The 20564-nt window shown below is 43.0% G+C and overlaps 1 protein-coding gene across 1 annotated transcript in view; it reads right to left on the reverse strand.

The window, feature by feature from the left end:
* The window catches only part of CLMP (CXADR like membrane protein), a 45185-nt gene extending 28788 nt beyond the window's left edge, over positions 1-16397 (reverse strand). Inside the window, exon 1 of the mRNA XM_055728621.1 lies at positions 15963-16397. Within this exon, the coding sequence (XP_055584596.1) occupies positions 15963-15990 (28 nt within the window). The 5' untranslated portion in view covers positions 15991-16397. The remainder of the gene's footprint in view (positions 1-15962) is intronic.
* Between the last annotated feature and the right edge of the window lie 4167 nt (positions 16398-20564).

Consider the following 20564-nt stretch of genomic DNA (forward strand, 5'->3'; position numbering starts at 1 on the left):
GCCGGAGGAGTCTGACTCACTGGCTGAATCTATGTAAGAAGTAAAATACTTATGAGGATTATCGTAGAGTTTCCGAGGCATCTGTCAGAGTCTGATGCAATTGTGACAGCTCATAGAACTGAGTCAAGGGCATAAATAACTGTGGTAAACCTATGGGCCACAGTAGGAAGTATGGCTAGATAAGTACATTAGCCATTTGCTGACTATAAATATCAGGAAAAATCTAGCCGGGAAAGAATCCCTTTTTTACCGTGTTCCTGTATTCTTTCCCTCAAACCAGCTCCTATAATAGCTGTAAACAAGATAGCAGGCTAAGTGAGTATCCTATCCCTTTTCGTACCTCTTAACTCTGTAACACATGCTTATTAGATGCTGGCATTCTGTCCAGGACATGTTTTAATGTGCAAATCTTGCACTGACAATTAACATGCCTATTTGCTCTTTGGCTGCCATATCTGGAGTGACAAGAAATACTCACCCTTCGTTTCCCTGTTTCAAGCCTGAGTTTACCCTCTCAGCCTCCGCCTCCTGTTTTTCTTCAGCCCAGCAAGCTCAGCAAATGGAAAGGCTGCAACAGCTTCGTAACACTGAAAACAGTTTATTATGCTTGCCTAGTGGAGAAGGGAAAAGAAACCCAACGGCTCCATAGTGTAGATAACAGCAGTTCATCGGCCCCAGACCACACAAGTCTTTGCGTCTGGCCCTCATTAACATCTAGAAACAAACCCAGACAATCTGTCTGCCAGGCAACGGGTCTTACTTGACATTTATGCAGAATAAGCCAAGTAAGATGTGCCCAGATGCACAGTCCAATTGATCCTCAAAGATCATTTGGGGAGATTATAGGTACCAGCACGATTGAAGCAAGTGTAATGGTATTCTGAGTAAGATTTACAGTCTGGTTTGTGGTGAGGCCAATTCCCTTGATTAGCCAGCTGCTTCTGGCACCCTTCAGGATAGAAACTGCTGGGGGGGAGGGGGGAGTGGTGCAAAGGGAGGGACATTGTCATGGGTTTGCTCAAAAATGTTTTATTCAGGCTGTTTATCCTCAAAAGAATGTTTTCCTTTTAGATTAAATTATCTGGATTCTGTTTATTCTAAACACAGGAGACAGGACTCAAGCATTTCCTCTTTTAGGAAGTATGGCTGAGTGTATTTCCTACAAAATTTATAAAGAATTGAAGTAAGGACTTGTATGGCTCCTGAAGATTTCAAACTCCTCTTCCCTAAATGCTGAAAGAGCTGACTGTCAGAGCACAGTTATATCCCACTGGCATAAAATACAAATGCAAACAGACAGCAGCTATAAGCTCTTTGGGAAGGGCAGGCTGATAAAAACCATAGTGAAACTATTTACCAATACTCTGCATTGTTTTGTCTGAAGACCATAAACCACAATAAATAATGAAACATTTCCCTTTTTACAGATGGGGAAACCAAGGCTCCAAAAGGACTTGTACAACCACCTACTGGGATTACAGTTGAGATGAGAAGCTAATGAACAACAGATCTGAACCTTACCAGTGAAAATTTTCATTCCAAAAGACTAGAGTCACCACCGGAACTGGAAGCAAAACCACAGATTCCTGTCTTCATCTCTCACAAACAATTCGGACTCTCGTGCTATAAAGATACTACCAAGTTTTATATGCCATTTTACAAGCATGGTCACCCTGTACTTTCTACAAGAAATCTCTACCTACACCAGAAGCACAAGGGAACTGTGCTCAGTCTTCCAGGAGACCAGAAAGCCAGGTAATGAACAAAGCTCCCCTGGCCATAAGGCCAGCTTGTCTCGATGGTCATAGCACAGCTCAGGACTGATGCAAGTCTAATGTTTCAGTATCTTTAATCTCTCACAGCTGCCTAAGACATTCTCCCTGGCATCTACTCTGAATGTTCATGTATTATGTACTACTTCTGGATTGGAAGGGGACACAGAGACTATATGAACAGTGACTGCTATTCAAAATGTCTGCAGAAATAACATTTATCTGCTACATCAAGTCTTCCCTATCTGCATAGCGTGAACATAACCGATGGTGCATGTTTATAAAGCACGCATAATCATTACCTGCTCAATCACTGCTGTTACAATGCATGGTTGGCAGTAGCTGCCCATTCTGTGGCTCCACCAGCTCCTTGTACTTAGGAGAATTCTTCATGTTTTGTTTTTAATTCTGCATCATATTCAGGCCCTAATTTATGCATATTGGCTCAGGATATTTTTCCTTTCTTTTACATTGTCAGTCTGCTTGCCACATCCTTGCTGAAGGGGATTCCTCACTAAGTCCTTCTCTTGGTAGGGCAGGATGGCCTCTTTTGCTTGAGGATTATAGGCTCTGACAGTGCTGACACAGAAAAATAAAACCCCAGAATGATTTAAAGCAATGAGCAGGGCTATTCCCTCAAGATCAGGAGTATATAGCTACTCCTGTCCTTTGCTCCTATAACTCAGACCCAGTCTAAACCTGGCTACTCATACACCTTATCCAGAGAGAGCGAGTCAGGGACCCTTTAACAGTCTCCACCCTATCATGCACCATTCACTTGCTGATAAGATTATCAGTCTTTAGAAACAAGTAGATCACATGCTGTGTCTCCCCTCCATGAATCAAAGCATTTACGGCCCAGTGTCACAACAGAAGTCATATTAACTGGGGCTGGGACATGAAGGCATAAAGGGATGAAGAGACTTGAGTATACTCAATAAAAGCCAAGAATGTCACAAATCTAAATCTAGGGCAATTAGATCATACTGCCAAGGCAGACCCATACTGAAAGGGTGCTAGAAGACATCTTTTCAAGAAGAGGGCATTGAGTGAGCTCAGTTCTGATCTACTCTACACAGATCTTCAGAAAAACATGATTTATTTGCTTTAGTGGATTTTTTTCTCCATTCTGCTTATACAAGATCATCATAAAAAATGAAGAAGCATTTAAATCAGCAGCAAAGATGGAAAAGCAGTGCCAATTCCTCCCTGAACAAGCTCCTCCCTTGCAGGAACAGGAAATTAATTTCCCTTCCAAGGGCTAAAGATGTTCCTGTGCCAAACTCACTACACCAGGTGCTTTCAGTGTATAGAGCTTTTCCACCCCACTGCTATGACACTGCCAGAATCTGGAGATTTACAGCAAACATCCCAGACCCCATCAAAGGCTTATGAAGTCCAAAACCACAAGAGAAGATACGCATAGAGCGTTAGAAGAGCTTCAGCATACTCAAAGGATGTCTCGTTGCCTTGAAGGACGCCAGAAGTTGCCGTTTCTCTGGGTAGGTTAGGTTTTTCCACGCACAAGGTTGCAGAAAAGGAAATACTGAGAGGACAACCCTGAGGACAGGGACTAAGAGGAAAGCTATAGCCAGAAGCAAAGCGTGCTGCACACGGGGGTTTGCAGCACATGGTATGATGCTAAAGGCTGCAACTCTGCTTTGTGAGTAGGGAAGACAGGCAGGAGTGGCACAGGAAGGGGCAAGGCTCTCACACATGTCATATGCCATTGCAAAATGATAAGAAGTATTTGAATTCAAAGGATTCTCCTCAGGGAAGGGAGTCTTTGCCAAAGTAAAGGACATGCCTCCGCCCAGCACAGACTCCATTAAGTGACAGTTTTGAAGTATATGGAAAGTGCCCAGAATAGCTGTTTCAGCAGTAGTAAATCACTTACAGCAAGCAATTGTGGTTTTTACTGTTCACTTAACATATTTCTGAGCTAAGGTAGGGTGTACCATACACCAATATTACATTCTGTAAAACTAAGCATGCATGAATTATCAGTGCAAACAGAATGGAACAGGGAGCAGTGCACATCTTCAGTAGCCCTCAGAGAGCCACTAATAAGGGAGAAAAATGACAAAATGCCAATATTGTCTAAGGGGCTAGTTTTAAAAAAATATCTTCTACATGCATGAATAGTCAACTGCTCTCCCCATCTTTTTGGTTAAAAATGTTTCTAAGGAGAAGGTGAGAGGTAAATAAGAGAGAATTAATCTAAGCAACATTTTCCTTCCCTTTAAAAAAAAAATAGCGTACAAGTTGTTCTGGAAGCTGAGAAAACCAAGGGAAGAATATAGCGGAACAGTATTTATAATTTCCTATATTTAAACGTCTCCTTATGCAAAAGGACTGATGAAACTATGAAGGCATCTTTGACGATGCCCAAGCACCATACTTTCAGAAAGGTTTCTAAAGGATCTGTGTTCAAGGCCTAACAGATAAAGCTCTGCAATTAGTCCCGAGTACTGGGCAGAAACATCTGGTGCACAGCACCCAAGGTGTGGCACAAGTCTGCTCCATGCTATAGTAAATCTCTTCTGCTAGCCACGCCAGCATTAACTAAAAAGAAGCACAAGGAGCTCAGGCAAAGATAAGGAGAGACACTGTAAGAACTGAATCCAGAAATATTCCAGTTATTCAGAAGATATACAGTCTTGGTGACAAACTGTGGGGAGATTGTTACCACCTGAGGCCTTCAAACCACTCCTGGCTGACTTTCTGAAAGAGAGCTTTTACTCAAGTGATTGAAATGAATGCAAGTGTATGAACAATTAAATCCTCTGCCCTTCAATATACTCCAGCAATCTTCAACGCTGCCTGTGATTTCCTTCTACCTTTGAAGAGGGGCAGCGTTCTGTCTGCAACGCTGCACGAAAATCCCTGTCAGTGTGTGTACATCAGGATCTCAAAGCTTTCTCAGATATGCCTGTAAGATAGATTTCCATTACATTTTCTTCTGTGGCTTTAACATGCTAAAATCCAGAGATGCTGAGAAGTCCAATAATCCTAACTGCACACTACAGGGTTGCTCAGTAGTTAAGACCATTAGCAAAGTCTAACAACCTTGCTAGCAGATACTGCTTTGTGATCCAGCCAGAATAAGCTCAATGTACATAAGCCCACAATAAGCGAGCACCCTCAGCACCCTATCTGAATGGTTATTCAGATGTTTCATATGTCCAGGTATCTTGGGTTCCCAACTTTTCTTCCTTGTCACTACATGAATTTATGCTCTAGAATTACAACTGGTATCTGGCTGGTTTAGACAGCAAGCAGGAAGAAAACTAGTTTTAAGGCATTCTGCGTTGCTTTGCAAACTTTTAAGTCTACAGTGTTGTAGGGAACAACAAAGAAACAGTCCCTGCCTCAGAGCACTTACAACCCAGAAAATAATATCCTAAATAGTTCCATCTGGTGCAGTAAGACCCAGTTTGTTCCATTCACATTCTCGTTTTGGCTTTCCTCCTCTCTCTGGTGCTTTCACAGAAGAGGGGCAGGGGAAGATGCTCGCTGACAACTCGAGAGAGAAAGAAACACTGCAGAGCCTCCATTGCATTCAATGTCTTTTACTAATGGGTATGTATTCATTGCTATCCCACAATGGAAGCAACATGCCCAGGGCATTACTAAATAGGAAAAAGATGCAAGCTCAAGTAATTAGAGGGAAAAGTATTGCGCAATGCATGATCATTTAGTTCCGAAGCAAAAGCAGCTCAGAATTTTGAACTTCTCTTGTACCAGGTCATATCGGGTCTGAATTAACTAACAGCCACAGAATTGTCTCTTCTGTTTCCTCCAGGGGTAGCCTTGGGCTAAATGGAAGGAACTCTGACAAAGCCAGACAAGCTGGGATCCATTTGCCACACGGAGTGGCACTGATGGGAAGACTCTTCACCCATTAAACTAGTGCCTGACATGTCTTAACAGACTATCACTTTGGACTTCTGCAGCCCCATTTCTACAGTGATTTCAAAGCACTTTATAGCTCATGAGGTTACTACATCTGTGAGTGCTATTACACTTTGCAGAACAGCAGCTGGGGCACAAAGCAGATGAAACCAGCATTTTCAAAAGCACCCCCAAAAATTTGAATGCTTAAAGGACATCCAACAGCACACAGTTGGTGTGACAAAGCTCATGTATCCCTAGACTTGCATCTTCAGAAGTACTGACCCTTTATGACACTTGAAAGGGAGACACTCATAACTAACAGGCACTTAAAAATGGAGCCGGCATTACTAGATCACTGAGTCACCAGCCACACCAGGAAGGGAATCTAGACATCCTGAATGCTGCTTGGACCAGAAAGCACTTGCAATTGCTTAAAGTTTCCCTTTGGAAAAAAAATAAGGTTAAAAATCACAGCATTTGTCAAGACAAAAGCTTTGCTTTGTCTGGGTAAGATTCCCTTTGTCTCCAAGCAAGGGCTTGAAACAATGGAAATAAAGAGGGGGTTTGCCCACAGCACAGACCACATCAGAACAGACAAAGCTGTACTGTGGAAACATCCATCCAGATCAGATGGATTTGGTAGAACAGTTCCAGATGTGAAATGCTGGGACTCCTAGGGGATTAGCACCAAGCTCTCTGCAAATGCCACCTCAGTCACATTCTGTGATGGATGTCTGCAATGGATTTGACCTACTCCAGGCATTGAAACAGTAAATGCCACAAGAACAGAGCTGATTACCAGGAATAACTTGAAGGTTTCAGAACTAGGATAATGCCAAATTGCTCATTTGGAATTGAATTTCTGAACTTTGCCGATGAAACGTATGGGCTTGCTTTTTGCTCAGGTGGCAAAAAATACACAGAGTTCGTATGCTATAGCAGCATCAGTTCTACGAAAAGGCACACTATTCTTCCATCACAGGAAAACAGCTGAGGCTGGCACAGGCAGCTCTGTGACATCCAAGCCCAGGCAGACCAGAATAAACACTACTGCCGCTTGAGAAACAACAACAGGGGATTTATGGCAGTAACAGTAGTAAGTAATCACCAAAACTTCATTCAGCCAGCTCACCATTACATGTCAGGGTAGTAGAGGGTCAGGGATCCTCAGACATCCCATGAAGCTGCATGTTCATTTGATGCTGCTTTCAAAATTGCTCAGGTCCAGCACGGCAATGCCATTGTAAATTGACCCAAGTTCCTAAATATCTAGCTTCTAACATCAGACCAGGTCTGCTGCTCATCATCTATTAGTACAATGTAAAACAGACTCCCTAGTGTTTGCAGAGCCTTGATCTTAGCTGGGGCCTTTAAGGACTACTATAACACAAATAAAGCAAGTAGTTGCTAATAATAACCCCTACACCCAGCAGGCCCAGCTTCACTCACCGCCTAGTGCAGTATGACTAAGGAAATGAAAGGCTTCACTAAATGTGATTGAAAGCTGTGACACCATTTTAAGGCTGTTTCTACACTTGAGCAGTTTGAAGTAACGCTATTAGAGACATCTCAAAATTAGGTAGTGGTCCAGCTTCCATTGGCAATCACACGTTGTTTCATTTTTTGAAGGACACAACAGCTCATAAGACTACTGCTGGTTAAAACACACTGCACCAAATTCTGCACTTCATGTACAAAGAAGTCAGTCATGTCCCCCAGCACTCTCATTTCCCATTTTGAGCACACAAAGCTGTTAGCTTTCCACGAGCAGTACTTCTGCATGCTCATGTCTTACAAGACCCACAGAGCATTTAGCAGACGTTCACTGAAGCTGCATGTTGTTGCACTGAAATGAGTCCTAGTGCCAGTTAATGCCTGGGGAAAATGAAGCAATTTCCTTAATATTACTCAACAAGGCAGGATCCACAGCAGGATTCCCAGCATCCCGCCAGACACTGGCCTCAAGTCTCACTTCAGCAGATTTGCTCCGGAATTACCCTACCACAACAGCGCTCCAAATCTGGCTCTGTACCTTTTTCTGCAGAGGTTTGATAAATGGCCCTTTGTTCAGAAAAAAAAAAAAAAAAAAGCCCTGATGTTGGAGAACGTGGCTCCTTTTTCCTCTTGTCCCTGGAATTGTGATTGGAAATAATTGGAAGTGTCACTGGAAGTAATCAGAAGTGACAGTCCCTGGGCTATAAGGCTTTTGCTTCAAGTCTAACGATCCCCCCGCAAAACAAAACCTAAATTTAAACAATGAAGTCATAAAGTGATTTGCCTTCAAGGTTGAAAACCCTGCAATTTTTTTTTTTTTTTTTAAACAAAAAAAGAAGTTCCTGACACTGTTTAAATTCAATATTCAAGGCTTGCTGTGCTATATTAAAGACTTCCCCCTGCACACACAGAAACACCCCACCATTTCCTGGTACTCTGCAGCCCTACCCTACAGATAACATTTATCAAGCCTTTAAGAAACAAACAAACAAAAAAAAAATAGCCTAAGCAGTCTGAGGTGAGAGACTCAGCCAGCACACCTCTCAAATATTCCAAATACTGGAAAACTACCCAATTCCAACATTTTTGCTGAGGCACAAAGAGGGAAAGGAAACTGAGCCACGTTTTTTCCACAGTCCAGTTCTGGAAAGGCCTCTTTTACCAGCCCAGTTTGTACTAAATGCCATCCAGACACATAAAGACAGGCAGTTTCTGCTCAAAAGAACTTACGGCCTAAATAGCCAAAGAATAAAAGGCACAAGGCAGTGGAAAAAGAACTACAGGACCAACGTGACTTGCCAAGGCCTGGAATAGAGCAGGGAACTGCACCCAGATTCTCATCCCATGCATTGACCACTCCCTAACGCTTTCCTGAGCTGTTGCTTTTTGTTTTACCTTCACGTACTCCAGCAAAGCATCCCATCTCCCTCCACAAAACAGCCTTTGGGAGGCATTTCCACTGACAATATTACACTTGCTATGCCACTGCTCCTCGTTTAAAGATTATAAGGAGCAGTTCAATTTTTGAGTGAACGTTGGTGCACCTACTTTAAGACAGACATACAAATATTCCCCTTTATCAAAAGCCAGAGGGAAGGACGGGGATTCCCGCCTACCGTTTAGTGTAGCTGGCTTCCAGGTTCTGCTTTGCCAAGCGGCTCAGCACAATGGACACCTTAACTGCAAGAGATTACTCCACAGGTGTATATGCTAGCTACAAAAACTAGCTTTTTCTCTTTCATTTGCAGAACAAAGTAATTCAGAGACTAGTCACACACAGCCTAGAATTTCCTTTCTGCCAGGGCTCTCCTGGTAACACAGCAGTCAATCACACCACAAGCGGAGTTTCTCAGCATGTTGGTACCAAAAAGCCATTAATACTTTATCAAATAGCTTATTACAAAGTAAGGATAAGTCCCTCCAGATGGCAGCCGAAGGACCTCAGAGCTTGATAAATTGTAGCTGATGTATTCAGCTGTCTGTCAATGATGTGCCCCTCACTGCTTCTACCCACATTTGAGGATATATTAAGAGGAAAATGGCTTTAAGTTAAAGCTGGAAGGGTTCTAGGCATGTAACTGCTACCTTATCCTTAGGCTCTGTGCACCCACCTGTGACTCGCTTCCTCCTCTGTTATTAGATGGGCTTTACATACTTCTCTACCCAACATGGTCCTGCTAGACTGTTACCCAAAGCTTTATGTCAGTGTGGCACTCACAAAGCACGCTACAAAAGTAGCAGCGGTGCAGTGTTATGGTAGACCAAATGCAGTCTACTCATGGTCATCAGTTGCCTCTAACTGTGCACGCTCCATTTCAAAAGACTGTTTCCAGGAGAGCAGCCTCTCTTCTGCCAATGCATATTATAAGCACAACAGAATTTTCACTGACCTTTTCCTACCGAAGGCAATTAAACTGCAGGCATCAAGCTGAACTTCAACCTTTCTACCTAGTCAGTTGGGAACAAGTCACATACAGTAAGGCTTCATACTTATTTGCCAGCCACAAAAATGGATGTCAGCTACACAGGAGAAGATACAGGCTGAAAATATCCTGTAATGTATATTGATTCCTGTAGGATAGCCATTCTGACATCATGAATCTGGGTCTGGTCCATTAAGAGAAATGCTGAGTTACAACATTTGCTTTTTTAAACTGCCAAATGCTTTCCTAGATTAGATGAAGAAACAGATGAGGACAGGACTTGTTTCCTGACCTTCTATCACCTTCACCACCCTAGTACACACCTTACAGTTGCTCAGTCTTCTTTGCAACTTGTTGGAAAGAAAAGGTAGAGCTGCCTAATGAGTCACCTGAAGAAAACAGGGTACCAAAAAAGTGGCTTGAGAAAAGCCTAGCAATGGTGTTTTGCTGAGGCAGGGCAGTAGCCATCCTCCTCACATTGCCCAGTTGCTATTTCTAGTACCTAGTGAGCTTCTGGGAAAAAGGACCAGCTTTATTCTGGGGTGCTAACCCACTGCTAGAGCTCCCAGTCACTATTGCATACACTTTCTCTGTATTCTGCCCAGGAAAAAGCATGGTTTAGGCAAGGTCTGAACCTGGCAGAGGTGGGCTGTTATTCCGCTCAGCAACTCTGAAGCAGCAGACTGAAGGAAGGAGAGAGGCTAAGAGATGAACAAGATATCCTCCTCACTTCTATTGACTTTCCACCACTTCACACATTTTCCATTGTTGTGCTTCCTGCACATCCATTTCTGCATCCTCCGCTATCCTGTCATTTGAGTATCTATTCACAGACCTCAATGACCTGACTTCACCCTTGGGTTTTTGCTGGGCTACTTCTGTAAACTATTTCTAAAAACAGATGAAGAAACAAAACAGCTTGGGGGATGATGATGAAAAAACAACCAACCAAAACAAACAAAAAAACCCAAAAGACCCATTCATCTTTTAGACAGGACACCACCAAGTTCCCGCTGCACCCAAAGTAGCCTCTTTTGTAACACGTTAGTGCATGCAAGACATGCACAATATTGTGAGCACATAAGCCAAGCTTTCTCTGCAAGTGTGCAAAATACATTAGATACACAAACAACGGCTACTGCCTTGGCTAACACAGGGGACTGATTTGGCTAGAAGTCTAAGGTATAGTTTGACGAAGGCTGTGGGAACTATTTCAGGAAAGGCACAGAAAGCAGCTTGCAACACCCCACATCATTGGTACTAGATGTACGCTTGCAATTTAGTATGGTGTAGCAAGCACATTTACACACAAGATTTTTGAAACACACACAAGGCTTTTAAGAGTGACTGTTTACATTTCTTTTCAGGCAGTTCCTGAAAACTAAAATCCCAGACTGCAAACCTGCCTATAAAGCCCTATATTTGCCTTGAGGAAAACAGGGGCCTTTGTTACGATCCTGAGGATAAACATCAGGATATCTCCAAGCCAGTTGTGCAATGACATTTACGGGAAGCTTGTGCTGCTCTTACACAAAATGTCCTTCTGAAGTGGGCCAGAGTACCCTGCAGAAACAGACCACTAATTCTGCGTGGTGGAGACAAGGTCCAGGGTAGGCACAAAGGCAAAAGGACAGTTGTTTTCCATGGGAAATTCAGAAAAGTTGCCTTCCCCCCATCCCCAGCTCTATTTCTGTTAAATAAATTCATCTTCAGAATTTCAACTCTGCTTTGGCATGGTGCTTCTCCTCACTCCGGAAGGTTACCTTTTTTCTCTCCTTTTCTTGCTTGTGGTAAAAGGGAAAAACCAGAAAGGATAAAAATAACCCCCCAAATAAACATTTTTATTTCCTAGATGCTAAAATCTGAAGTACTTCATGCAAAGCAAAGCACTACTAAAGAAAAAAATAGGACATGCCTCATCAAGTGTCTTGACAGAAAGCATTTGATACAAACTACCCTGGCTTTAGAAGAATCTTAGTGTCTCACGAGGAGCGTTAACCCTGATATCCCACCAGATAGCACTCAATTATGTTTAACTCCTTTGAATTCCCCCCGGCGTGCCAAATGCACACACTGCTTTTCTTTGCTCCCGTTCCTTACATATTCCTAGAGCAGTGTTCTATTCAAGAGCTCTTTGCCCTGTCCTACAACTAAATTCACACTATTGTAACAGGCTGAACCTTGCGCACAGTTGATGTTTTGTTGACTGCTTTTGGAGTTTTCATGACAAACAAGTTGTCAGTTATCAATTCTAGGAAGCTGTCTTTGGGAAAATAGTCTTTTGAGCTAAATACAGCAGGAAGTTACCTGCATTCCTTCAGAATCCACCAACACAAAGAGAAGGTGAAATCCATACTAAAATCACATACAAAACCCCTTTTCACAGCTACAGAATTTTCTTTTTGTACTCCACTCCTGGAGCCAAGGCTGATTTTGTTAAGTGCTAAAAAAACATGGGGCAAACCCCTTGTTCCACCAAGCTTCTAAATACACCATGAAACAAATAGGGAAAGGCAAAAAAAAAAAAGAAACATCAGAGGAGTCATGGGAAAACTAGGAAATAGCAATCATATTATATACGGTTAGTAAACACAGAAATTTGGGAAATACCTGGAAAATCAACAGAGATATAAAATCCATTGGCTTAGTTTTCAGGTTGTTTAGAACAATCCCCTTTGCTTTTTACTAGTTCCAGGTAGAAGCATACCACTAAAATGTAAAACTTCCCAGTAACCTCACTGAGAGCAGGAGTGCTTTTTTATAAAAGCAAACCACAACGCTACAGCAGTTCTTGCCCTTGCTGGAGTGTAGCATTGCAAGGATTTAAGGAGAAGGATCTCAAGGAGATGCGATAGGGCACGCTGCAGGTTGCCTGCGCTCTTAAAGCGGGAGAGAAGGCCAGAGTCAGTATACTAGAGCACAGCCCCAGGCTGACCTACCACTGCTGAATGCTGCAGAGCCGCTTCCGTATCATCACAGATTTTCAAGCCAGAAGCCTGGTGAATACCTAGGCGAACGCATGCTGTCAGACCCGATTCCTCATGCCAACAGGCACTGGAAGGATCTGCACCATAACCTTTTTCCCAGTGCAGTGAGACAATCTGAGTGTCTTGGTGTTCAACACAGCCGCTGTATTCCCCTGGGACAGTGCTGTAAGAGAGCCCTTGACTTCAGAGCTTAGAGGGCAGAGCTCAGCTCCATCAGTACAGAAGGTACTTCTGCTGCTACAGTTGCACCCACTCTAGCCACATCATCCCAGTATAACATACTCATTGTCATACACTGAACACTTCTTTGTTAGACAATCGTAAGTCACATGCAGCGTGCACAATTGTGAGCAACGCCTAACACTAACAAAGGTTCGCTGCCAGTAGCAGGACGCCAGATAGCCGGATGACTGATCTGGCTTGGTGCATCTGCTGCTTTGGATCTTGAACCCATCAGTTTCCGAAGGGCAAAAGCACACACCTGCCAACAAGTGAAGAAAAAGCGCTCAATATCAGCATCAACACCAGGCATACAAGCAGTACCCATGTGAACATATTTGATTAAAAGAAAATTAACTTTTTACTTTGTTAGAAAGCTCATTAAAAATATTCAAAAGTGACTTGGAGGAAGTGAAAAAAGGCAAAGGAGGCTTACAGCACCTGAAAATTTAAACCAATTCAGTAAGACATTTAAATGAAAGCAGTTGCTATTTTTTTACTGGCTGAGAAATGCAACACGCTGTTATAAAGTTTTTACACTCAGAAGTGAAGAATCACAGATATTTCCCTTGGGATTTTCCATTTTGATTTTCAAGAGTGCTGTGTTTTACACAAGGAGTTTGAAACAATTTTAAAACAATTTGAGCTGTGGACTGAGAGCAGAATCAGATGTCAAACACACATGTAGGCACACACATTAGCATACATCACCTTCCACCCTTCACTCCTTCCTGCTTCATTTACCTAGGCTTTACTATAGAAGTAAGCATGGTGATGCTGTTGCTCACACTTAGGAAAGTCTTTCATCTTGTCTTGTTTTAAAAGTCTCCTTAATACTAATGAATTTTCATTTCCTGTCTCCTCACACAGCTGTTCACTTGCCCCAGAGAGGTAAACAGTGCAAGAGACGAGGTCTGTATATATTAGCCATGCTGTTAGTATGCCTGATAATGAAAACGCAAACCAGGCAGCCCTCCTTTCAAGTTTGCTTGGCTTCTCTAAACCCTTTTTTCCAGTCTTTCTTAATCAGCAAGAAAAACAAGCCATCATTGGCACTTCATAACTTTTTACTGCAGAAAATGAGCTGGACTTTCCCTAGCTAGCAAATCAGACTCCCCATCCTCTTTGTTGTCAGGACAATCTAGGAACAGGGAACCACAACACTTCCTTCCTTTTCCCTTCTAATATTGGTGCATGAAGCTAGATGCAGAGCAGAAAGTGCAAGTTATCTGATGACAAGACAGGTAAAGCAAGGGCAAGACAAGGGGCAGTTCAATGACTAACATGGTACCAGGGAACAAGACATTCCAGGTTTTGCTATGAGCTTTGGGAAGCCACTCGTCATCCAAGCATTGGCGAGGGGAGGACAACTACAGAGGCTGAGAAACTTGACTCATAGATGAGGGCAGGGACCATCTTTTGGTTTGTGTTTATGCATTACCAGCATAGTGGAGATGCCTAGATGCCAAACGCAAGAATAACGATGATAGAGCCCATTGTGCTTTATAGATAAAAGCAGCACTAGTCACGGGGAGGTAACTTGTCATTACATCACAGCTAAAAGCACCTTTTCTGTGGCAGCAGCTTACTGCTTCTGCTCCAAGCCTTCAACATGGAATGTTCAGCAGCAGAAAAGGGTTGGTGGATCAAAGACTGCAGCTCTCATTAGACTCCATCAGTGAGGTAAGCAGCCTACCCTTCTGTCTCCCAAGCTCCACAGAGCCACTTTCCTGACCATTTCCGCAGGGCTGACCCAGCCCAGACACTTCTGGCAGAAGCCTATCTGTTCTTCCTAACCTTGCTGTCTCATTTCCTGGAGTCTTCTTGAAACGCTGTCTCCACCATATTGAGACATAAATGGCCAGGGCAGATGTGCAGGGGTTCAAACTGCTGCCCGCACTCCCCTGCAGATTCTGCAGCATGTCCAAGCCCCCTGTCACATTCCTACAGATAAAACCTTTGCTAACATCAATCCTCAGAGAAAAAACCACCACCACCTTTTGTACAATTTATTCAGCAGCTCTACAAATGCTGCCTGTCTTTGATATCTAGGCATCTGGCTAGTCTGTACTCCACACCTGTGAGACTTAAGGAACTGGGCTGTCCCCTAAAACATTTCTTTATAGCTGTCCCCCCCCCCCCCAAAAAAAAAAAAGTCTGTTCTACCTGTGCCCAGCCACACCAGTTCACCACCTTGTGGGGCTCAACTCTTCCCAGGGAATCGAAGACCAAACCACTTTTTCCACACCTGTGCCACCCAGGTTCCTGGGGCACGGGAAGACACAGGAATCGCAGCTTTTGCCCGACCACAACAGATTTCAAAGCTGTCTGCCTGTCAGCACGATCTGGTGAGCCGAATGGAGACAGCAGCTCACTCACCACATTACAGTGCCTCTGGAGATGCAGAAGCCCAGGCTGCTTCCGAGCCAGTCTCACAAGCCCCCTCAAAGACCTCAGGGCTGCAAACTCTTTTCTCCATAGGCTATGGCTTTAACAAACAGCTCTCTTCAGCCCTTCTGCCCTCACTCTAATGTCTCCTTTCCCATTCTCCACTCCTCTCCTATCCAACAGTCTACCTCTACCTCTTTTCTTTCTCCTTTTTCAGCAGCCCTCTTTCTTCCCATTTCTTGCCTTCCCCCTTTATCTCCCTTCTCCCATCCTTCTCCCCCCCAGCTCCTCCCTCTTGCACTTCAACACATCTGTTTCTAATCTTAGGCATCAATTGGAAACAATACCCCCTTTTTATTTTAAAATCTCAATGTTAAATGCCCAAGCAAATCAAAACAGAGTTAAACAAATTTGACACTATGCCTGAAACAAAGACATTTTGTTCACCTTGTTTTGCTAAAGACATTCAAGCCCCTCACTAGTTCATTGCTTAAAAGCGCTGTCTTCTTTAAACAAGAAACATACATTCCAAAATAAGTCTGTTTAACCACCACTTCTAAAAAATGAATCCAGATATTAAAAGATCTCTGGCTATCAACCTGCTAATAAAGCAACAAGAAAAGCATCAGAACCCAGACGACACCGAAATTGGAGTTTTCCATAAAAGTTTTTTTCTTTACAAATCCCTTTCTCTAGCTCATCAGAAATGAATTTCAGTCATGCAGAGAGGGCGCGTGGAAGTTTAATTAAAAATGCTAAACAAAACCAAAGAGCCAACCTACCTAAAAAGAGAATTGAAAACGCAGACATTCCGTCTCCAAGCAAGAGGGACTTTTCCTCCCTTTTTCTTCCTTTCTCCCAGGAACAGCAGGCAGACCTGCACAGGATTCAAAGGAACGCCTCTGGAATGCACTGAGTGTAATTGCATCCATGTGCCAGAAAAATAACCAACTTCACTCTTTCTTCCCTTCTGCTATTCATCTCCTTGTCCATATTCCATCCAGATTCTGCAAGAGATTTTAGATCTCTGCAGCTGTAAGTTCAGGCCTTTGAGTTTCTGGAAAAGAAGACACAGGCAGTGCAGCAAGGAGTTCACATCTATGGCAGCATCGAACAATTTTGCTTGTCTGAAAAGGAGAGAAGCAGGGGAAAACACTGTGCTCAATGTTCACCACATGGCTGCCTCCCAGAAGAGCCCCTCCCTACCATCAGCTGGGATTAATAGTGAAGACCAGTCATGTGGGTGAGGTAGAGCTAATTTCTAGCAATACGATATATTTACCTTGGAAGGAGAAACAAGAGGATTTCTCTAGTGCCAAAACAGTTAAGTTTGGAGGCAGTAAAGATCCAGCATGGAAAAAAATCAGATTCGTCACTCAAGGGCTAGAGAGACTCTCGGAAAAAAGCACACATGCTCTTCAGAGTGATAAACACACTCACATGTGTACATTATTCTCTTTTGTAGCTAGTAAATTGCAGAATTAAAGCTTTTAGTATTACTGGAAAACTTACTCTGTTTGCTTCATAGCTTCCTCTGAATTTCTAGGGGAGAAAAAAATTCCTGAAAATGGATTTAATTTTGCATTTTATCTGTGCTTCACTGATGAGAGAAAAAGCCAAATCAAGCAGAAATTGGTTGTCCACATTTGGTGACTGTTACAGAATGCAACTCATAACTGACTCCCCAAAGGCCATTTTAAGGCAGCCCGAGACCTTTACAGTCCATTTTCCGCTTCACCCTAGTGCGGATAACAAGTTTTAAAAACCAGCTCAGATACTCCATTCCATTTCTTGCTATCACAGCAGTGGCAATAAGCCTCTCAGTTTCTGTAAGTAGTATCAAATGTGGAGAGGAGTAGAGCTCACATACAATGACTTTGACCATCTACTGAGCTCAACCAGCCAGAACAGAATTTTTTTATTCTTCAGTAAAACCTGTATAAATCTTGCTGCTCACAGCAAGGCCGAGGAAACAGTGCTGTTTTACGTGTGCGCATATACACAACTGTTCTGATCTACTGCGCTTCACACATACATGGTCATGCTTACACCTTTAAATCCATGTGCCCCAGGCTACATCTACTCTTCAGAAAAGCAAAGGACTTCCAGCCAGCCTACTTGGCTATTAACAGAAGAGTAACACTGGCTACCTGAAACTCTACAGTGGCTGTAAAACCCATTCAAGGAACTGAGTAAGCATTTGGGTGGCTATCCTGTGCTGATCTGGGTGTTGCCACAGCTATACAGATACCAGGACCCTAGCTTATTAGTTGGAATCTAAGACACATCTACATAAGCAGCAAGTGTATATTTTTTTAAAAAATAGACACATTCAAGTGCCCACCATGCACAGCAGACAGGTAAATTTGTTTGATTTACAATCTTGTGCAACTTGGGGCCAAAGGAAAGCTTTGGAAGACAGAAGAAAAATCCTTTCCCTTAGGAACACTCATGAAAGTATTTCTAAGACCCAAGATAAAGAGCAGTCCATATGCACGGCTGCCAGCCTGTGGCTTGAGACCTCTGACTTCAGTCTCAAGCTCTCATTAGCTCCCTGTGTAACCCCATCCACACATAGTTTCTCTGTCCCTCCCTTGTAAAATCAGGGATAGCATGCTCTCCCTCTTCAGGGATGAAAACAGATAGAGCAATCTTTATGAAGTCCAGAATGAGGGGCACTATACTCAGAAATACTATAGGAATTCAGTATCTTAGCTCTTCATTACGGTAGATTATTTTCAGGCATTTCCTGGAAGGCAAGAAACACAGCTATCCTGGACAAAAAACAAACCCTAAGCTCAGGTAGACCCCAGAGAGAAACAACGTGGGTAAAAATTCTCCTTCTGCATCCTGTTTCATTAAAGTTTCATTTGCCCCTCCCAGCCTCAGATGGAAACAAAAGCAGCATTTGGCTCCTCCTCTCCAAAACAGCTGTTCTCTCTGTAACAGTGAGAAAGTGTTTTAATCAGCATATTCAGCTAATACAGACTGGTGATGCAAAAGCAACCGTTATCAGGTCAATATAACAGTTCCTACAGGGCAGCTGTAGCTATCCCATCTATCCATTTCTTACGAGCTGATTCCTTCAGAACCTTTCCCCAGACACTTGACCGAACAGGCTGCTGGTTTTCAAACACTTGAGTGGATCTAAGAGACCACCATTGATTTTTAGTGCAGGACACAAATCAATGAAGAAAAGTGCATTTAATCCCTTCCCCCGCTCTCCAAAAGCCAAGCAGCCCTGAGCTTGTCTCTCTGCATTACAAGTCTGACAGAAGATGTCCCAAGCTACGCTGCAAGCACCCAGCATGCTGCTCCGCTTTAATACAATCAATTCATCAGGAACCAAGGCAGAGGGAAGTGTTGTCACCCTGCACTCACTGCTCAGCCTCCACTGAAACCCGGAGAGCTGGGATGCACACGGAGGAGGGGGATGTGGAGAATGGAAGAGGAGGTCATGCATGCAAAAATCTCTTCATCATCTTGGACGAGCTATTCCACAGCCTGTTCTCACGTTCAGGAAGCTCCTCAAGAAGTTGTGCTTTGGAGTTCGGTGGAGATTCTCCCTCTGGTGTCCATAGCTGTTGCGGCAAGGGCATCTAATAGCACCAGTGAGGGGCTAGTAAGGGCTGGTGTAAGTCCATAGGGACACTTGTTCCACCCGCACCAGCGCATCCTCTCAAGACCTTTGCCGACTGTGTTTGGGGAGCAGGTACTATCTCCAGCACATTGTTTTTCCAGAGGAGCCAAATTTTTCCAGGAGGCTTGTGAATGCTTTTATCTGTTACTGTACAATGCTAGCACAGCATGGGAGATGTGCATCACACACTTCTCAGCAGGGAGAACAATGAAAAAGAAATTGATGTTTGCTATCTGAAGCAATAAGAAAAAAGGTTTTCTAAAAAAGCTTTATGAAGTGAGTTAGGTTTTTGGGGTTCCTGTGCTGCTGTTGACAGGCCCTGCCCTTTAAGTCTGAGGTATGTTCAGATTAGAATACCTGTATACAAGCAGCTGTAGAGATCCTCATGGGTCAGACCACCTTTTTTGTGGTCTTCCCTGGTACTGTCTCAGTTTCAGCCCCTTTCACCTTTGCATGAGTAACCCTCTCCAGGAAAACATGCTCTCTAAAACCACACATCCCAAGAGCCTGCCCAGCAATCTTCATCTTGTTGCACCACAGCTAGTAGAAGCATGGGAGGATCCTTCCTCTAAACTCTACTAATTTTTTTTTTCTATGACGCTATTCCTTTCCCCTTGCTCTTCCTCCTCCAGGGAGACAGCTCCTTGCTAGGTAGCTGCCCCCCATCGCTGCAGAGCTGCACACCATCTTCTCAACACTAAATGGTACTACATACATTCTACCACCCAAAAAGTATCCAGAAGCCATATTTTCTTCCAAAACTGTTATTACATATCAGAAACACAGACTACGGCTATTCAGCTAGCCTCTCGTGTCGATTCTTTGTCGTCCTTTTTCTGAGCCTCCCAACACAACTTTATCTCACAGTTTATTTAAACAGTTTATTGATACAGCCCATAGAACAGAGTTCATCCACCAGCAAAACCAAAAGAGCACTTTGAACCTCTTGAGCAAAATGCTGTGTGCTGTTCAGCTTTTGGCTTCGCAACGACAAAAAGAACAAAAAATACTCTGAAAAATGAAGGGAAAATCACACAAGCCAGTCTCTGAACCAGAAAACTTAAAAGCAGACAACAAAGAATAATCGGGTAGAAAATAAAACCCTTCACACAGATTTCTTTTCACAATAAACGACTGGTAGAAAGGCTGCTTTTTACTGTATCAGGACTCAGATACGGACTTATAAACTAGTTGTTGTTTAAGAAGCTCTTATCTCTCAAGTAGGCTTTAATAATTGATCCTAAAAGCACTATTAGTCATTTAGTATTAGTAAAAAAGTCTCACTTCAACAAGCCTTAGCACTTGCAGTGTCAGTAAATATATCTCTGAGGAAAAAAGCAACCCCAAACAACCAAAACACTTCTTAAAAGCTCTAGCTAGTTTGAAGTGCCTCATTCCACACAGCTTATTACACCAGCAATTGTTTTTGCTTATTTTACAGGAAAATACCCTTACAACTTCTTCGCATGCCCTTACTTTCTCTGTAAGCCTGTAAATATACTTTACATTTATACTACAATAAACAAAAAGAGCCCCTCATACACAAAAAGAACTTTTTAAACCTTTGTTAACTTTCTGGTTTTGTTACAATAGCTAAGAACTGAGCACAAAATAAATTTCTTACATTGTAACATTGATTTTATACTAGAAGGCAGACCAGATTAAAACCTCCAAGGTTTCATTTTCATTAACACCAAAAGCTTGAAATACCTCTTACAAGACAAGGCTTTTGTTTTCAAGCAAA

The sequence above is a fragment of the Falco cherrug genome, chromosome 17 (assembly GCF_023634085.1).
Source record: "Falco cherrug isolate bFalChe1 chromosome 17, bFalChe1.pri, whole genome shotgun sequence".
NCBI classification, from domain to species: domain Eukaryota; kingdom Metazoa; phylum Chordata; class Aves; order Falconiformes; family Falconidae; genus Falco; species Falco cherrug.